The 18,698-nt window shown below is 33.2% G+C and overlaps 2 protein-coding genes across 6 annotated transcripts in view; one reads left to right on the forward strand and one right to left on the reverse strand.

Moving 5' to 3' along the window:
• LOC134258446 (ras GTPase-activating-like protein IQGAP1) overlaps positions 1-13,027 on the forward strand; it is an 80,393-nt gene extending 67,366 nt beyond the window's left edge. For 4 of the 5 annotated variants that reach the window (XM_062741004.1, XM_062741002.1, XM_062741006.1 and 1 more), the window contains 16 exons: positions 1,275-1,424; positions 2,231-2,371; positions 2,803-2,887; positions 3,084-3,248; positions 4,190-4,213; positions 4,928-4,995; positions 5,166-5,298; positions 5,876-5,978; positions 6,134-6,272; positions 6,461-6,548; positions 7,749-7,858; positions 9,391-9,505; positions 9,857-10,023; positions 10,294-10,428; positions 10,678-10,786; positions 11,503-13,027. In XM_062741004.1, the coding sequence (XP_062596988.1) occupies positions 1,275-1,424; positions 2,231-2,371; positions 2,803-2,887; positions 3,084-3,248; positions 4,190-4,213; positions 4,928-4,995; positions 5,166-5,298; positions 5,876-5,978; positions 6,134-6,272; positions 6,461-6,548; positions 7,749-7,858; positions 9,391-9,505; positions 9,857-10,023; positions 10,294-10,428; positions 10,678-10,786; positions 11,503-11,622 (1,852 nt within the window). In that variant the 3' untranslated portion in view covers positions 11,623-13,027. The remainder of the gene's footprint in view (positions 1-1,274; positions 1,425-2,230; positions 2,372-2,802; positions 2,888-3,083; positions 3,249-4,189; positions 4,214-4,927; positions 4,996-5,165; positions 5,299-5,875; positions 5,979-6,133; positions 6,273-6,460; positions 6,549-7,748; positions 7,859-9,390; positions 9,506-9,856; positions 10,024-10,293; positions 10,429-10,677; positions 10,787-11,502) is intronic. The other variant, XM_062741003.1, reaches the window with a different exon arrangement.
• A 4,014-nt stretch (positions 13,028-17,041) lies between these two features.
• The window catches only part of LOC134258360 (ras-specific guanine nucleotide-releasing factor 1-like), an 81,861-nt gene continuing 80,204 nt past the window's right edge, over positions 17,042-18,698 (reverse strand). Inside the window, exon 28 of the mRNA XM_062740886.1 lies at positions 17,042-18,652. Coding sequence (XP_062596870.1) covers positions 18,533-18,652 — 120 coding nt within the window. The 3' untranslated portion in view covers positions 17,042-18,532. The remainder of the gene's footprint in view (positions 18,653-18,698) is intronic.

Raw genomic sequence — 18,698 nt, forward strand, 5'->3', positions numbered from 1 at the left:
ATTTATCAATAGCTCAGTGCTTCTAGTATTTACCAATATGGATCAAAAGAAAACATCTTGGAGATGGCGAATTCAAAGTTTTTGTAATGGTGCTGGTTCTGACATTTTTCTGGCACGTAAAGTATCAAAATCATGAACAAAGCCTGGAAGAGGTCAGATATTTTAGACTAATTAGTTGCATGTAGAATATTTTTTTCATGTTATTTTGTCAAGACAGCAAAATGATATGGAAACTTGTAAAAATGGCATTTATTTTCTGGTTCTTGTAAACCAGGATACATGTTCTGCAGTAGTTATTTCAGGGTTGTATTGTGCCAAGTTCTGTTGCAGATTACCTGAGATCTATTCCCCTAACACAGCCAGGTGGAAATAGTCACATATTTGAATTCTTCTATCAGCCAATACTATAAAACTTCTCTGTTATATATAGATACTTACAGATTTCTGAATCCTAAGGTACTATAGTTCCTAACTTTCAATTATGATAAGATATATAGATTATCTTAACAACAATTCACCACAAAAATTGATCCCAATCACATTAACACAACTGTCTGAAGCAAGACAAATCTGATGCAGAAGGGTTAAAAAAAAGATATGATTTTGACATCCTACCATCAAGGATTTTGGAAATTCCTACAATCCAGTTTTGCAATTTTTGTTTTGTTTTTGCAAATAACGGCATTATTATGGCCTTATAAGCCTTAACTTATGTACCATACATTACAAGACAATATTTATATGAAATGTGACACACTGAAAGACACACTGGAATTTAACATTATACACTTGGGGGGGGGGGGGGGTTAGGAATGTACAACCTTAGTTTACACTTATTATTAAATGTACACACAACAATGTAATCTTTGTACATATTTATAATTCAACTATCTAATCTTTCAAAAATTATGTGTATAAAAAGTTAAAGGGGTTGTATCAAAACATATTATAGTTTGAAAATATTGCATACTGATTATTTAAACCATTTAAGCAACTACATGTAATAAATACGAGCACTAAATTTCTTTACTTATCATTTTAGTGCTGTGTTAAGAATTTTTTTAGTGTTTAAAAAACATTTAGCAGGATATTATTTTAAGAGATAAATAATGTTGCAGTGACTTATCAATTTAATTTATCAAATTCATCAAATTGAATAAGCTTATTTGTTTTAATATTTTTTTTTTATCTGAATAGTTGTTAAAATTTTAATGACTTGTTTAATTGACATTTAAAGAAGGAACCCCAACATTAAGATTATTTTATTCTTACAGAAATCAAAGGGGACAGAACTCTTTGAGGGAAATGTTGAACCCTTTGATAAATGAAGTGATTGAGGATAAGCACATGAAGATAAACACCAACCCAGTAGAAGTGTACAAAAGCTGGATCAACCAGACAGAAACTTCTACAGGCAAAGCCAGGTAAGGCCACTACAGGCAAAGCCAGGTAAGGCCACATATAACGAGTATGTCTCAACAGGTAGAGCCAGTTAAGGCCACATATAACAAGTATGTCTCAACAGGCAGAGCCAGGTAAGGCCACATATAACGGGTATGTCTCAACAGGCAGAGCCAGGTAAGGCCACATATAACGGGTATGTCTCAACAGGCAAAGCCAGGTAAGGCCACATATAACGGGTATGTCTCTACAGGCAGAGCCAGGTAAGGCCACATATAACGGGTATGTCTCTACAGGCAGAGCCAGGTAAGGCCACATATAACGGGTATGTCTCTACAGGCAGAGCCAGGTAAGGCCACATATAACGGGTATGTCTCAACATGCATAGCCATGTATTAAATTACACAAAATTAGGTATGTCCTCAACATACAAGGCAGGAAAGTATGCACTATTTAGTGCATATAATTTGTGTTATAAAGGCCTGTCACATTGGTTGTCAATGGCCATTTGGCCAAGGTCAAAGTTAAAGGGAATCTTCAAAATACTTCTTTGGGGATGGGGAATAACTTACTTACCAAGGAACATCAGCAGTTAATACATGTACTTTTTTAGATTTTTTTTAAGATTGCTAAAATTATGTTATTGTCACCTTGACTCAATATCAATTTGGCAAGGTCAAGGTCTTAAGAAGTCTATATGGATAGTAAGATGGAAATACAACAATTTGAGAAGATAGTTTATAGATCTAATAAGAATATGTAATTTTTATTTCAAAAAAGTTTCATATTGTATCTGGAAGTGTATGTATCTGAAGTGTTTGTATTTCAGTGGTTTGCCTTACGACGTAACTACAGAGCAGGCTCTAAAACACGAAGAAGTCAAAGCATTATTGTCTGAGTCCATCACACGACTGATTGAAGTCACAGATAAATTCCTGACCGCAATCTCTTCTTCTCTAGATAAAATTCCGTAAGTGTGTCTACATTAGTACTGAGCAGGTTAATACATACAGGTATGGTAAGCTTCATATTATTTTGTTTAAGTATAAAGAATACTGTAGATTGGCAAATATTCACGATGGTTTTAATTTCACCATGTTTGCGATTTATCATTTTCCCACGAAATTAAACCAATCGTGAATGCTATCATTGGTTTTTAAAGATGTTTAAATACTTTTACGAAACTTAAATTAATTTCTTTCAGCGTGAAATTAAAACAGTAGTGAATGGTACTTTTTGAGAAATCATGAAATTTTGACACCATGGAATTTAAACGACTTACAGTATTCCCACAAAGATGATATACCAGAGCGTATTTTGTGATCTGTGTTGGATGATGAAGTACATGTAGTGATATGGTCATTACTTCGCCCTTTTCTGATTAGTGCGTTACATTTACAGGTACGGAATGCGATACATGGCAAAAGTATTAAAGGCAGCTCTGGAGAAGAAGTTCCCGGAGGCTGCAGAAAAAGACGTCCTCAAGGTCAGCCTTCTAGTATTTTTATTGTTTATTTGAAGATGTGGGAAGGGGTGTACCTTATGCATCAGGTCCATGTTTAGTAGATTCATTTTACTTTAAAAGGAAAAAAGTCTGTTTATTGTATTTGAGGAATACTTTCATATAAATGTTTGTTTTTATTGTGAAATAAAAACTGCAAACACGGAACAATTCTTTGTAGATTGTGGGTAACCTGTTGTACTACCGATACATCAACTCTGCCATTGTGGCCCCTGATGCTTTTGACATCATCAATGTGGAAGCTGATAAACAACTCTCTAATGACCAAAGAAGAAATCTGGGCTCTGTGGCCAAAATCCTGCAGTTTGCTGCATCAAACAAAGGGGTGGGTAGTGTAACAAGTAACTACTTTATATAGTGTTCAGGGCAGATTGCTATGATTTGTCTTCACTTTTCATAACTCTCCCTGCAGCCTATTAGGATTTTTTTACTCTCTCTCTCTACATGTTGTTTATGTTTGAGAAAAAAATACATATATCAAGTTCTGGATCATGTAACTTAATTCTTATCAATTTTTTCTGCTTTTTTTTAAATACATTCCACTGTCTGACAGATTAAACATTGTAAGAAGTATTTATTTGATGTAAACTTTTTTTCATCACTCTTTTTTAAAAATATAAGAATCATACTGAACACAATAGTCATGTTACAGTGATGATAAGACTTAATGAATCTAAAACTTTTTAGCTGTAGGATTCTGGGGAAAAAGATGTAAAACCCAATTTTACAGAATATGACCCATATGAGAGAATTTTGATTTCATGTCTGGGATGGGGGTGAAATAGATTACACAAAACCAAAACTTTTTAGCTGTAGGATTTCCATTTCACTACCTGTATGAATCCGTAAGGTCAAACTGACTGTGTAAAACCCTGAAGACCTTTTTCAATATAAAAAAATATTTGTGCATATTATGAAAAAATTAAGTTTTAATCCATGCAATAACAATCAACATAAAATATCAGGGAGGTAAACCGAGCCCCCATTTTTATTTACAATAACAACGCTTTGAACGGAATCGCGTGCCCGATTTTCATATTACGCCTCGACGGAGACGTAATACGGAAACGGTGACGTAATACGGAAAATTTTAGGGCATCACATGACTCGCTTTTATCCAATCGGTAATCAACAAATTTGTCTGAAGCTGGATAAATGTATATATATGAAGGTTATCGATCTACTAAATTTTCTTGTAGAATTAACTCCTTTAATTTCAAAATTCTAAATGATCCTGACAAGTTTCATTAACTTTGACAATTTTAGACATCATTTGAACATTATTCAGAAGTATGTATTTTTGCTCGTTTTTGTTCACCCTCTCTATTTTTTGCTTTGGTCATGGCCACAGGAAACAAAACTTAACCACACAGGCATCAGTTTGTAATGCTAAAGGTTGAATTGCATGGCAATAATATCTGAAAAATCATTTCCTTATTTTCTTTAAGCACAACATTTATTTTTTCTTCGAAGTATATTACTCCTCTGAATATAGAATTGCACTCAACATATAATGAAACTGTTCTATCTTTACATATTTAAAAAACCCTGATAATTAGTAGCAGAAATGTATGTGGAGATGAAAGTTTTTATTCTCTCTGCTTACGAGAGATTTTGCCTCGGTAGAATTTTATTTTCAAGTGCTTGCTTACTTTAGGGTGATATAGTATGCTCAATCATAATTTATATAAATTACCCAATTGTAAATCGTGCATCAAAGCAATCTGGATTTTCCTGGGGAAATTGCAATATATATGCTTACTGGATAGCTCTTATATATCTAAAAGTGACTTGGCATGCCTCAGTATTAGAGAATTGACTTACAATTATTTTCAAATTTTATATTTACATAAAGAGAGACACATTTAGTATTTTTTGTTCAAACAATGAAATAAAAAATTTTATTGAAAGTAAGGATAGGTAGATAGGTAACATTCTCATATCTTTTTTAAGTCTCATTTGAATTTAAACAGGTATTGCATGTTTTGGTGTTTTTTTTTACAGTTTGGTGGGGACAGCTCTTATCTTGCTGCAATGAATGACTATATCCGACAAGCTCATGAGAAATTCAAGTATGTCTTTATTGAAGCATAATTATTCATGTTTTTAACTTGTTTTTTCCTCATATTTAACAGTTCTTGATTGAGTTTTTTTCATGTAATAGCATTAAATACATAAATGTAGAGATGCACAGACTAAGTTTTTTTGCTGTAAATATTTCTATCCTGGTTTTCTTTTTTAGGAGATACTGTGTAGAAGCGTGCAGTGTCCCAGAACCTGAGCACTACTTCAATGTGGACCAATATTCAGATATAGTTACCATTGCCAAACCTTCTATTTACATCTCTGTCCAAGAAATCATTGACACACACCAGGTAAGGCTAGGAATAGTCAATACCAACTTATGTGTGGGATAGTTTCCCATGTTATTTGAATAAACTCAGCTTGAAAAAATCACTCTCTCCATGAAGTAAAACACAAGATCTAGGTATAATCTGACCTGAGGCTGTTTAAACACTGCACACCCTTAATTCAAGGAATGCCGTGGGTGTATTGTCAGCCAAACTCTTCAGTGGACTATAATTTTATGCTTGAGACAAGGTACTCTTAACCTGACCTCTGACCTTAAATTTTGACTCAAGGTTACAGTATTCTTTTATCCAGCTACACACTTTAGGTGAAGCTTACAAGTGATGAGATGAGTTAAGTTTGGATAAGAATTTACACAGGCTTGTTTTGACCTTGATTTTTAACTTTGATAAAAGTCATTGAGGAATATATTTAGCAAAAATTATTCCAATGGCATTTGATAGATTCTTTTCCCTGAATAGCAGATGTTCACTATGTTAAATGTTTGATTGCAAGTCTTTGTGAATCATGTTTTGCATATCTTCACTGTGTATTGTAGTTATTTATAGACCTTGCCTTTGTACGTATCATGTTTTCTTGCAGCTTCTTCTTCAACATGAGGACCAGATCGCCCCTGATCCTCAGGATCCGATTCACGAACTTCTGGAAGATCTCAAAGAAGCTCCCACTGTGGATGAACTTCTTGGTAAGTGTTCAAAGGTTAAACATCTGGGAGGGGGATATTGACCAAGGTGAGGTTTTCCTATATTATCTAGTCAGGTTTATGGTTTTAGTTTGGTGCTATGATAAGAGTCTTTGTAGTAAATATTTGTGTATGATATTGTCCGGTCTGTTGTGTAGGTACGGATCTTCCGGAGGACGAGGACATGAGGAAGATGTTACAGACTCAGTTAGGGAAGACGGAGATTTCACTGACTCTCAGTAACAAGTTTGAGGTTCCAGAGGATGACCAGGCAGATGTCAAACAACTCCTTGTCAGGTGATCATCATACAATGTTATAAACACTGAAGTCTCATTTTCTGTCAGAGAATTGTCATCTTAGAGAAAATACTTCATTTTAGAAAGCAAGAAAATTCTTAAAATTTATTGCTATTGCCTCTGATGCTAAGTATAGTAATTATTTTTCTTGTACAGTATTATATCTATGTAAATGATGTACTCTGTAGGACCAAGCGTCTGGTGGTGGACGTGGTGGCCTGTCAGACGGGGGACACACTGGTACAGATCCTAGACACCCCCGCCACCGAGGAACAGGTCAGTCTCTATCAGTACAAGGGATCTCAAGGATTCAGTACAGATTTAGTCTCAGTCTATCAGTACAAGTGAGCTCAAGGATTCAGTACAGATTTACTCTCAGTCATTAATTAAAGGGAACCCAAGGATTCCGATCTCTCAGTATCATTTTCTCATGCTTATACATGTATGAAGGGAAATGTAAAGGTTTTTTTTTATCTGAAATAAAAGAGACATTTGCATGAGATCATTGCATACACTGTTGATATTTCATTAAGGTCTTCCGTCTTCAGCGGAAGACCTTCTTGTTATTCTTAGGTTTCTTTTCCACTATTTTTATTATTTTTATTGTTTTTTTTCTTACCGATTTTGTGTACACGATTTCTCAAAAACGGCTCGCTTGATTTTCATGAAACTTTCAGGACTGATAAAGCATCAAACAAAGTTGATATATAATTTTTTGTTTTGATGACGTCACTTCCGGTTTTGAGATTTTTGCGATTTAGTGATTTTCAGGGGGTCAACACAAAAACGGCTTAAGATATAAACTTGATTTTTTTAGCAATGATAGAGCAGTGTCTGTAGATGTGGCATACGCATTTCATTTTTACCGGAAGTGCTGCACGCCGATGCTCGCTATGGTCCGAAAAAGGGCATATCGAGAATTTTAAAATTTTTAACACTTTTTCTTCGATATCTTTTCATCTACAAATATTTTGTTAAGACATATAGAACAAAAGTTGTAGAGAATGTGACGATCTTTAAAAGGATATGAACGATAAAGGGCTGGCCCCTATAATAAAGGGCTGAGAGGGGCCGAAAATTTTTCCTTAATATCTCAAAAAGTTTTGAGAATTTGTAATACCTCAAAGAAGCAAAGTTGTTCAAAATGTCAAGCTTCATCTAGAGTCTTCAAAATACGTCCAAGACTTCCGGCCAAACCGGAAGTAGTCGTATTTTTGCCGTTCTGACAAGTTTTTGGATAACATATTCTTTGGGAGCATAAAAATTAACGGCGTCACTTCCGGGGAAGTAGCCAAAAATAGCTTATTTTGAAGGCTTTTGATGCAAAATTGAAATTATAAAGTCACTGGAGATGACTCAGCTCATTGCTTTCTTTTTTTATGTCATTTTCGGCACTTCCGGTCAATACTGGACGGAAGACCTACTCGTTGCTTTGCAACGAGCTTTGCTCTAGTTTTACCTATTATTGTTCTGTAGGAGGAAATGCATCAGGCGCTTGTCAAAAAGAGAGATGAGCGAGATCAGAAAGCTAAAATAGACAGCGAGGGGGGACTCATGAGGCAACAGAGCATGTCAGGGGACACAAGGTAAGAAAAGGGGTCGGGCAGATTACAAAGTAAAACGGCCCAGGATAGCAAGCCTTGACCTGGATTAACTACCATATCTGTGGAGATCTTAAGGCCTGGATTGTCGTTGTTATGTTTTGACTAAACCTCCTGGGGAAAAAAATGAAATAGGAATTTGCATAAAATATTACAACTTATAAATAGCAATGCCAGTTTTTTTTCCTTTACTTAATAATAGTTATACCCCCCGCAAACGAAGTTTAGGTTGGGTATATTGGAATCACCATGTCCGTCTGTCCGTCTGTCTGTCTGTCTGTAGACGAGATTTTGTCCGGATCATTACTCAGAAACTATTGGAAGGATTTGTCTGAAAATTTGTACACATATTATTCACCATATGAAGTTGTGCACCTGATATTTTCATCTTGATTCGATTATTATTTTGAATTTTACAGGTGTTTTTTCATTTTTATTTTGTGGTTTTGTCCGGACCGTTTCTCAGAAACTATTGCAAGGATTAATCTGAAAATTTGTACACTTATTATTCACCATATGAAGGTGTGCACCTGGAATTTTCAACTCTTTTTGTTAATTTTTTTGCATTTTACAGGTTTTATTTTTTATTTTAATTGACTAGTTCATTTTGGGCTCATGTATAAGGTTTGAGATATAGAATCTAGAATACCTGTTCAAAAATACTACAGCTTAAAACTACTCATAAAAACTTAAAAAAAAGAAACATCATCAAGTGTTAAAAACAGTTTTTACATTGCACAGAAGATAATGTAATTTCATTTGTCTTTTGGGAATAATGACGACATGCATCCAGTTAAAGATAAATTAATGAGTTTGGTGTTGGAAGTTGTTAAGGCATATCTCTTATCAAGCGTGTGTGTGTTATCTAATCTCCAGGGAATAAGGCACAAGACTTAAAGATCTCTCTTCTCTTATTTTCTTAATTGTAATTTATTCTCTGTCAAAGCACTTCATTACTGGATGACCAGCTCTTTATTTTCAAAATGCATTTCAAATTGATATATCAAGATTAATTTGATTTTGTATAATGGGTTTTTTTTAACAATCAGTTTGCAGAGTGACATAACACATAATTGCAATATATTTTTTTAATGCAGAAATAAAAAAAAATAAAATGAAAAAATAAAAAAAATTGTTACAATGGAATTACAATGTATTAGTATTGATGTTTCATCTGGTTGCACCTTTGTTTCATTCATTAAGAAACATGATGAGCAATTATATTTCACTGCAAATTTTTGTAAGTAAATTGTGAACACCTCTAGATCCATAAAGTATTTTTGAATTGGCACCTTCTCTGAAAAACCCAGCGGGGGGTATTTGTCCCTATTGGACAGTTCTAGTTTAAATAGTAGTTTACCTTTATTTTTCAGTCTTAATTGAAATAATAGATGATACATTTTTGTTACAATGTTTAGTATACAGGTAATTATCTTACTGACAACAAACTTTATCTTACCTTAATCAATTAAATGATTCACAATCCAGCCACTCCTGTATTGTGTCTTACCTCCTAGGCTGCCTCTTGGGATAATGAAAACAAAAATCAAGAAAAACTTACAAAACTTGGAGCTGAATGAGATGGTAACCAGGAAGAATGGCTACCAAGATATGGTGAACATGATAGCACAGGTAAGTATCATGTAACTATAGGTTTATAGTAAGGCCAGGTTATGGTTACCAGGAAATGGTTGATGTGACTGCACAGGGAAGTGTCAAGTAGAGTTTAAGGAAAAGAAGTAAAACTTGATAAAACACACAGGTTCAAAAATAGAAAAAAAAATTTACACCTATGATGAAGAATTATGATATATATTTACAGTGTTTAAAAGATGACAGTATTCTCTAATGCAGAATAAATTTTTAGCAATATATAATTGTAGCAATTTCAATAACCTAATGTTTACAGTGCAAAATTTGAATCTTCTGTAAGATTTATTCTTGCATACTAATTATATTTTACATGGGTTGAATGTTTAACAGGACATCCGAAACCAAAGACGGTACAGGAACAGTCGTAAACACGAGTTGATGAGAGTTCGAGAAACCGTAAGGAGCTTACAGGCCAAGCGGGCCTTTTATGAATCCCAGATCGACTACTATAATCGCTACGTCCAGAAATGTATTGAAAATCTGCAACAAAGGGCAAAGTAAGAAAATATCATTTAGTCAAAATTTTGATATCGTCAATTCCAATTGATGTATTATCTTAAAAGTTTGCAACTGTGCAAAATACTTCAATTCAAACATATGTTGAAAATTTTATTTTATTATTGAAATTATTTCAAAAGTTATATCAATTTGAAATTTTGACTCAAGTCTGTTCTCACTTTATGATTTGGGGGCCTGGTTTATAAAACTGTTAGCTCAGGTATTGATTGATAGATTACTCCTATAATGTGACAACTAATGTTCTTCAGCAATAGAAAGTCAAAGGGATTATTCAGAAGAGGGGATGGGGAGAAGAAGGTACATTATGAATCTCTGAAATATAGTGCAGCTAGGCTTCACGAGAAAGGAGTCATCTTAGAAATAGGAACCCTGCCAACTAATCAGTAAGTCATGCAGAAGTTAATTAAATTATAACTAATCAGTAAGGTGAGAGGTTAATTAAATCATAACTTATTAGTAAGGCAAGAGGTTAATTAAATCATAACTAATCAGCAATGCAAGAGGTTAATTGCATCATAACTAATTAGTAAGAAATGCAGAGATAAATTACATTTTAATTAAGAAGTGCAGACTTTAATCAAGTTATCAATATTAATCTGATAATATGAAGCAAACTGAATCTTATTTTGTAGGTTCAAGAATGTGCAGTTCGAGATCAAAGAAACAGCTGATCCCGGGGTGTTTGAGGTCCAGGCCAAGTTCATGGGAATGGACGTCAAAAAGATTGATCTAGTCTTCCAGGTAGCCCTTCATATTAACTTTATATATACTCCTGTACATGATACAGAGGAGTCTGGTAGAGACCTTTTTCTATTGATCCTGTCCCCGCTTGTGCTCTCATCCACAAGTTACTCTGTATTTATGAAAGTTTTATTCATCTTCTCTCAATGACGTTGGAGCCGAGGGGGGTGATTTTTTTTTTTTTGTCACTTGAGAACATTTTTCACTCATAAGGAGACACCATAATTTGTTGGTGGACGGCTAAAATTATGGTGTCTCCTTATGATTGACACTTACGGCCATTGAGCAATAGGGGATCATTTATCATCCCAACACCTTCTACGACATGGAACCTTGGTTCAAATGTCTCAGTCTAAGGACTGGTCTCCAAGTCTTGCTGTGGATTCGAACCCAAGGTGTAAGGATCAGCTCCTTACTCTGTGCCACATGGATAACTGGAAGCGATTAAGTAACATGCTTGTGAGTTTGTAAGTGGGTGTGTGAGTTTGTGTATAATGGAAATAACAGTTTATTTTGGGATTGATTTTGTCTTTTGTGAGGGGATGCTCTGCTTGGCAGTGGCTTTTCTAAGATTGTAAAAATGAAAATTCTGTTTGTATTTGTCTCACAAAAGTTATGACAGAGTTTAATGATTTTTTGAAAGAAAGTTAGTAAATCAACATGCTAATGATCGATAGCAAAGAAGAGCTACATATTTTTTATTTTATATATTTCAGGATTTGTTACAGCTTCAGTATGAAGGAGTTGCCGTTATAGAACTATTTAACGACGCCAAGGTTAATGTAAACCTTCTCATTTTCCTCCTCAACAAGAAATTCTACGGCCAAGGGAAGTAATTCTACAGCTAACAAGGGGGAATTACTCCAGACTCTACCATAATTGGTGCACTGCATCAAATTCTTGTTGACTCCAAGTGCAATAAAGTGTTCCTTTATGTTTTTTATTTACATTTATTCATTCACTTTTTGCTGTATTTGCCACCACAGAAAGAGTAATGTGTTTCTATACACTGGCTTTTGTCAAACTGTGTGGACAAGATTTAATTGTAATGTTTTTTTTTTAATGTTACTGCTGATTGTGTGTACATTTCCTAAGGATCATGGGTTAAATATTCACCTACACCCTGTGCTTTTACATCAGTGAAGATCTGGAATTTTTTTTTATTTTGTATTTGTTTATGAAAAGTTTTTTTTAGTGTTTAAAGTCATAGTATTGCTAGAAGATAATTGCCTTCAAATGCCTTCCGGACAAGAAAGTATACTTATTTATTTCTAATGGAGGGATTTTTTCCATGAATAGTTCAATTAAATTCACAAATAAGTCAACAGGTATGTCATGTTTCAAGATAAAAACTAAGGGCTATATATATATAGCTTTTTGAATTTTCACTTTTATTTCTTACTCTTTGAAGTACATGTGATTATGGGACCAAAGGTAAATGAACATTCCTGTTATTTGTTGCACAAGAAAAAAATATTATTTGCATATTTAAGCCAGAAGCATGAATGATCTGTTCACCCACAGAATTTATTAGTCATCTCTTTGCTGGACATTTTTTTGAAAAATTCAATGAGGTCCTCTCACATTGAAAGATTAATATTAAAGTTTATCCATAATACAAGTGCTTAGAAAAAGGAAGGACCCTGAATATCAATACAATGTATCTGATTATATGGTTTTTGTACATCCATAAAAAGGGCCAAAATTTATTAGCAAGATGACATGACTTTAGGCCTTTGTGCTTAAGAAAAAGATGAGATTTTTTTTTTTGAGGTTTTAATCATCATTTATGTCACTATTTTTTTGCTAAAACTATATTTTATTGCTGTAAGCATTGTTTTTGCAACAATTTTATGTGCAAGAACTACAACTCTCCTACTGCATTTAATAAATTGAAGTTATGCATTTTTACTTGTACCTAAGGTGTTTTTTTTTTACCTGTATGTTTGAGATAGTAATTTATTGAGATCTGATATTCAGTCTCACGATAAAGATTTTAAAGTACCACAATAAGCATATTTCATAGATATATAGATCTGATGCGTTTTTGTAAATCACTGTTACTATAAATTCATTTGTTTATTGTCCATACCAATTTTCTGATTGCAAAACTTGCTTCTAAGTCATATTCTAAAGCATGTAGAAGAATGTATTCACTTGTGCATCTCTGAGAGACTTTAAATGGTGCTAAAAAAGGGATGTACATATATCATTTTATTCTACAATAAATGTCAAGGTGAACATTCTTGTATTTTTATTTTTGTTGTACACTGTATGTGGTCAAAAGCATCTTGAAACCAAAAGATACCAACATATATTAGGCTAAATAGTTCTCTGTATATTTGACAAAATATTTAAATTGCAAGAGTTGCATCCTTGCAAAATACTGATTGAATTTCAAGACTAAGGTTTGTTTTGATTCCTTGTCTTTGTGGCTTATATTGCCTGATAAAATTGGCATGAACAGCCTCAGGGATTGCTGGTGAACACATACATGTAGTATATTGAGCAATCCTGGAGCAGAAGACACTGTATGTAATGAATTTTTTGCCCTAGACACAATTTAACAACTTTAAAATGGGATGAATGTAAGGAACAGTATACTTAAACAGAACTGTGTCTGGGTGAATTTAAAATGGGGCAATATTTTTTGCAAGTGTGAAAGGGCAAATATATAGAGGATATTCAATGTTTTGCAGTTGAATATGGAATTTATTTCACGAGTGGGACAGGATTTTTGATATTTTCACGAGTGCAAAGCACGTGTGAAAATATAAAAAAAATCCTGTCTCACGAGTGAAATAAATTCCATATTCAACTACAAAACATTGAATTTTCTGTTTATTACATTTAAAAAAATTTTTTTTATTTTTCCTTTGCCTCTGTCTCTTTGTATTTACAGTCATAGGCTTGTGACGTCATAGTTGAGCGGTTGAGACGTCATAGCTATGTGAAGTGAAAACACTGTAAACATGGATTTAGCAACATATTTTGTTAATTTTGACAGTTTTATTCGCTGTCAGAATGGTTTATTTATTTCCATCTATCTTATTTTAGGTCAAGGAAGATTTTTTTTACAGCAATATTCGTTATGGGAAGGGAAATCGAGTTTTCCCGCACTTCTGATATTCGTCACCTGTGACAGGATATCATTTTGATATCCTTTCACACTGTGACAGGATATCATTTTTATTCAATGAAAAAATTACAGTATTTCACAGGTAAAAATGTAATAAAACTCTGTATACAGTACCTTGCATCACTCTGCAAGAATCACAACTTTCATACGTCGATTGTTTTTATTTAAATATTTTTTTTTAATTAAGATTTCTATTTTACACTGTTTCATTTGATGATGAAACAATTCAAAAGGTTGGTTTTTATAAAATAGAAATGGGTATCTAACTTGGGGTCCAAATCTAAATAAATTATATACCAAACTTGACTCTAAACAAACCTGTGCACAGTATTTACGAAAGCTTAAAAGTGTGTACCTGTCAGTGATTTCTTTTGATATTCATGAAAATCAAAGGACCCCAATTTCAACATACGTACAGCTCTGTATGTTGCGTATATCTATTATTTGACATTTTTAGATGATGACTCATATAATAAAGACATTAGTTAATAATCAGATTTAATTTTTAAGTTTTTGATATATGTTCGAAATTTGACGAGTAACCGGGGACCACAGATACGCCTTTTGAGACTTGTCCTTTTAGAAATTAACCACCACCAAAGTTTTGCTTTTATTAACGATGTATGAAAATTAAAGCCAAATTATCAACATCTACATTGCTAGTTACTGTTATACCCCCCACAAAGAAAGGTTAGGAGGGTATATAGGAATCACCGTGTCTGTCTGTCTGTCCATCCGTCAGTCCATCTGTGCAAACATGTCTGGTCTATATCTTTCTTATGGATTAACTTGAATCTACTACTTCACACAAAGATTGCTCATGACCTAAGGGCGTGTCATGACTTATTAATTCAGAAAGTTCAAGGACATTGAAAGAAAAATTTCAGAATTTGTGTCATGTCCATATCTTTCTTATGGATAAACCTGGTGAGTTCCCATTTTACACAAAGAATGCTTACAACCTGAGGGTTTGTCATGACCTTGAGCCAAAGTCATATGGGCAAATTCAAGGTCACTGAAAAAAAGTTCATAATTCATGTTTGGTCCGTATCTTTCTTATGGATTAACTTGAATCTACTTCACTCAAAGATTGCTCATGACCTAAGGGTGTGTCATGACCTTGACCCAAGGTCATTTGGGCAAGTTCAAGGTCACTGAAAGAAAAATTTCATAATTTGTTTCCGTCCACGTTTCTTTAGGATAAACCTTGTGAGTTCCCATTTTACACAAAGATTGCTTTGACCTGAGGGTGTGTCATATCATTTTGACCCAAAGTCATTTGTGCAAGTTCAAGGTCACTGAAAGAGAAAAATTCATAATTTGTGTCTAGTCCATAATGCATATCTATAGTATATTTTTTTAGGCTGCACCTTGGTTTCATTCATTTAAAATGTAATGAGTACTTATATTTTCACTCTAAATTTTCAGCAAATTGTGAACACCTCTTTGTTTCATAAAATATTCGTATTTGGCACCTTCTCTGAAAAACCCAGCAGGGAGTAATTGTCCCTTTTGGACAGTTGTTTTAAAAAATTGCTGAATATTGACCACAATCAAACACACCCTTTATTTATCATTCAAATTCAATATGAAAAAAAAACCAGAAGAATGTTTTGAAAAGGAAGAATTTAATAGTATATAGATATAATTATATAGTAACACTGGGAACACAATCAGACATTGCCATATCAGACCAAATACACTCACTCAACTGATTATAATGTAGGCTGCTTCCAGAAGGGCTAGAGAAAAACCACAACAATTACAATTAAAAAACATCCTCCTTAATTAACAATCTGATCTTTTTTTTTTGCTTGGGCTTCTCGTTTATCAAATGTTATTCTGGATTTTTTCACTTCCTCATACAGTAAATCTTCTTATTTTTTCATTTTGCTACAATATAAAGCTTTTGAAAATTAGTTATAATCTATTTATAATATCAATAAAAGGTTTGCATTTATTTAAAGCAAGCCATTGTGTAAAATTCTCTATGTTGTACATCTCTTGAGACATATTTGGAATACGAGAAAATAAAAATGGCGGTCCTCCTGATTTAACTGCTACACTGGGCTGTTGTAAACAATAATGGGACAATATTCCCATTTAATTAATTGAATGTCTATTTTATCTTGATAAAAAAGGCATACATTGATTTCTTAATTAAGTATCTTTATAAAAATTCTCTCTAATTAAAGACTGCTGAGTATCCATTGAATGCAAGAAAAAGATGATTCCCAGAAAATATGACACAAATTACTGAAACAAAGTGCTTTACCTTCAATATAATCTTTTTGGATAAAAATTAATGAAAAAAATTCTTGTTCAACTGATGCATTTACAATTGTAACAGCTAGGATGTTTAAAAACGATGTACATGCATTATGGAAAGTTATAGAGAGAATTCTATAATGATCTTCCCTTTTGTCTTCTCAGGTCTACTAAATACAACTTACATTGGATGTTTTCTTTTAGAGTTTTGATTGAATATATTTTACTTCATTTATGTATCAAAAAATAATGCTTATATGTAACATACTCTGGCTTAAAATAGAAATAAGGCCAGGTAAAATTAATCTTTAGATTCTCATCCTAATATGCTAAAAAATTGGGGCGGGTGGGCGGATTTTATTTTTTATTTTTTATAATTGTTAATTTATATATAGGCCTAAGTATCAACAAAACAATCCGTACACATTTTTTTTCATTACCTTAATGGAAATATGAATATTTTCATATTCTTTTAAATATTTAAAGAAAATTTTTGCTTTAAAAATTAAATATTTATTGTTAATTAACAAGTTATCAAGTACATTATACGGCACACCCTGAACTTCATGACTTTTTATTTTGCAAAATCTATATAAATGTTCTAATGAAAATTTCTGTCAAATTTTGTTTATTTCAAAGCAAAGTCACACAGCTGGAGATCGTTATATATAACTTGACCAGGTGTCATTTTACTCGTCTATTTTTACTTAGTTTATTAACATTACAATATTGTTAATTCTTACTGAATAAAAATACATGAAAATAACATAAAAAACATCGGGGCGGGACATTTTGAGAGGGGCGGGCGGGGATGAGAATCTAAAGATTAATTTTATATGGCCTAAAGAAGAACCAATCCGATTCTGTTGTGGCTGTGTTCACAGTAGTTATGCCTTACTACTTCATGTTTATATGGGTTCAATGAGAATTTCAATCAAAACTTAATAATCAACATTACAATATTGTTAATATCATAACAGCCTAAAATAAATTTTATGAAATTGTTGGTTAATAGAGGAATTGATGTAGTTAGTGCGATAGAGGAATTAAGTTAGGTGTAACAGTGGAATGTAACATTTTGAGATTCATTTGAAATCAGTAATGCCCTCTTTTAAATAATTATACTGTTTGTTTGCCTTCTCCAAACTCAGGGTTAAAAAATTAAGTCAGTTGCTAGATGGGAACAGTTTTATCATAGAAAATATTAGCATACATAATTACACATTGACAGGATGAGAAAACTAGGGAAACAGGAAAAAATATAATTTCCTGGAGGTTTATAAAAACAGTTTTGGGACAGGGCGTTTTTAACCAGCTAGTAAGGAGAGGGCAAACAAACATAAAATATTTCAAAGATGGCCTAAATAAAATTTATAGTCCAGAAACAGCCTTCAAATTGATATGTTGATAAAAAAATTCTGGTCCCTGGCAAATACCCTAATACTTTGCTTCAGTTAAACTGTACTTGTACAAATTCACTAACTTGCAGATAAAAGTTCAGAAGACCTGATGTCCTCTTTTACAATCTACTTCTGAATCATGGTCTTATTGAATATCATCCATATTTCCATAAAAAATGCAAATAAAAAAATTGTTAAACTTGGTTGAAAACAAAGTAGTTAATACATCTCTGCCTGTAAGGTCTTAATGTAAAAATTACAAAATGAATCTATATATAAACAGAATATTAAGTGTGACTATACCAACATCACAACAACTGGTTATATATACACAACTGAGAAACAAACGAGACGTAAACAATGCCTCATCACCATGGCACCAAATAAATATTCAAATGAGATCACTGCTTGTAACACATCCACCACACCAGTTCACTTCCCACTCAAATTTTATCATTTCTAAAGCCATGTTTATCAACTTTTTTTCTGCTTTCTGATGAATTCTTATGGTTATAGATTTTTAAGCTGATCACAGATTGAATGGTCCGGTTTTGTCATTGTGGGAGAAAAAGTACCCATGATGCACTCAGGTTAATTTGTGGAATTTTCCTGTAATGTGGTATTGCAATCTTTAATGGAAAATCACCGGTTTTTTTCACTTACAGAAGATAATAATATTTTAATATACTTTTCTGGATGTGAAAGCACAGCTTAATTCAACAATCAAAATGCGTTCTGAAACGCTTTTATCTATAAACTTTCTAAATCAACAACAGCTAGTATGTCCAGTCTTCGATGTTTTCTCCAGCACATAGAAATGCTTTGATAACCACAGTATTGAGAGTTTGGAATGGATCGTTGAGAGGGACTTGTGGTTCCCTGAAAAAAGCCTTACGCTGACTGGCTCTTTCCAATAGGAGCTCCCATAATGCCTCTCGGTCATGATGGATTGAGGGAGACATTGGACAAACGAGATTGCTTGGGTTCTATTTCTAGGGAAGCTCGATACGTTTGGTCGTCGTCAAGGAGACGGTTTGTGTCCAGCAGGTAGTTGGTTACCTAGCAAAAAAATTTTAAATTGCTTTTAAATTTAAAGTTTGTTCAA

The sequence above is a fragment of the Saccostrea cucullata genome, unplaced genomic scaffold (assembly GCF_032062105.1).
Source record: "Saccostrea cucullata isolate Sc308-1 unplaced genomic scaffold, CSIRO_AGI_Scuc_v1 ctg4, whole genome shotgun sequence".
Taxonomy (NCBI): Eukaryota; Metazoa; Mollusca; class Bivalvia; order Ostreida; family Ostreidae; genus Saccostrea; species Saccostrea cuccullata.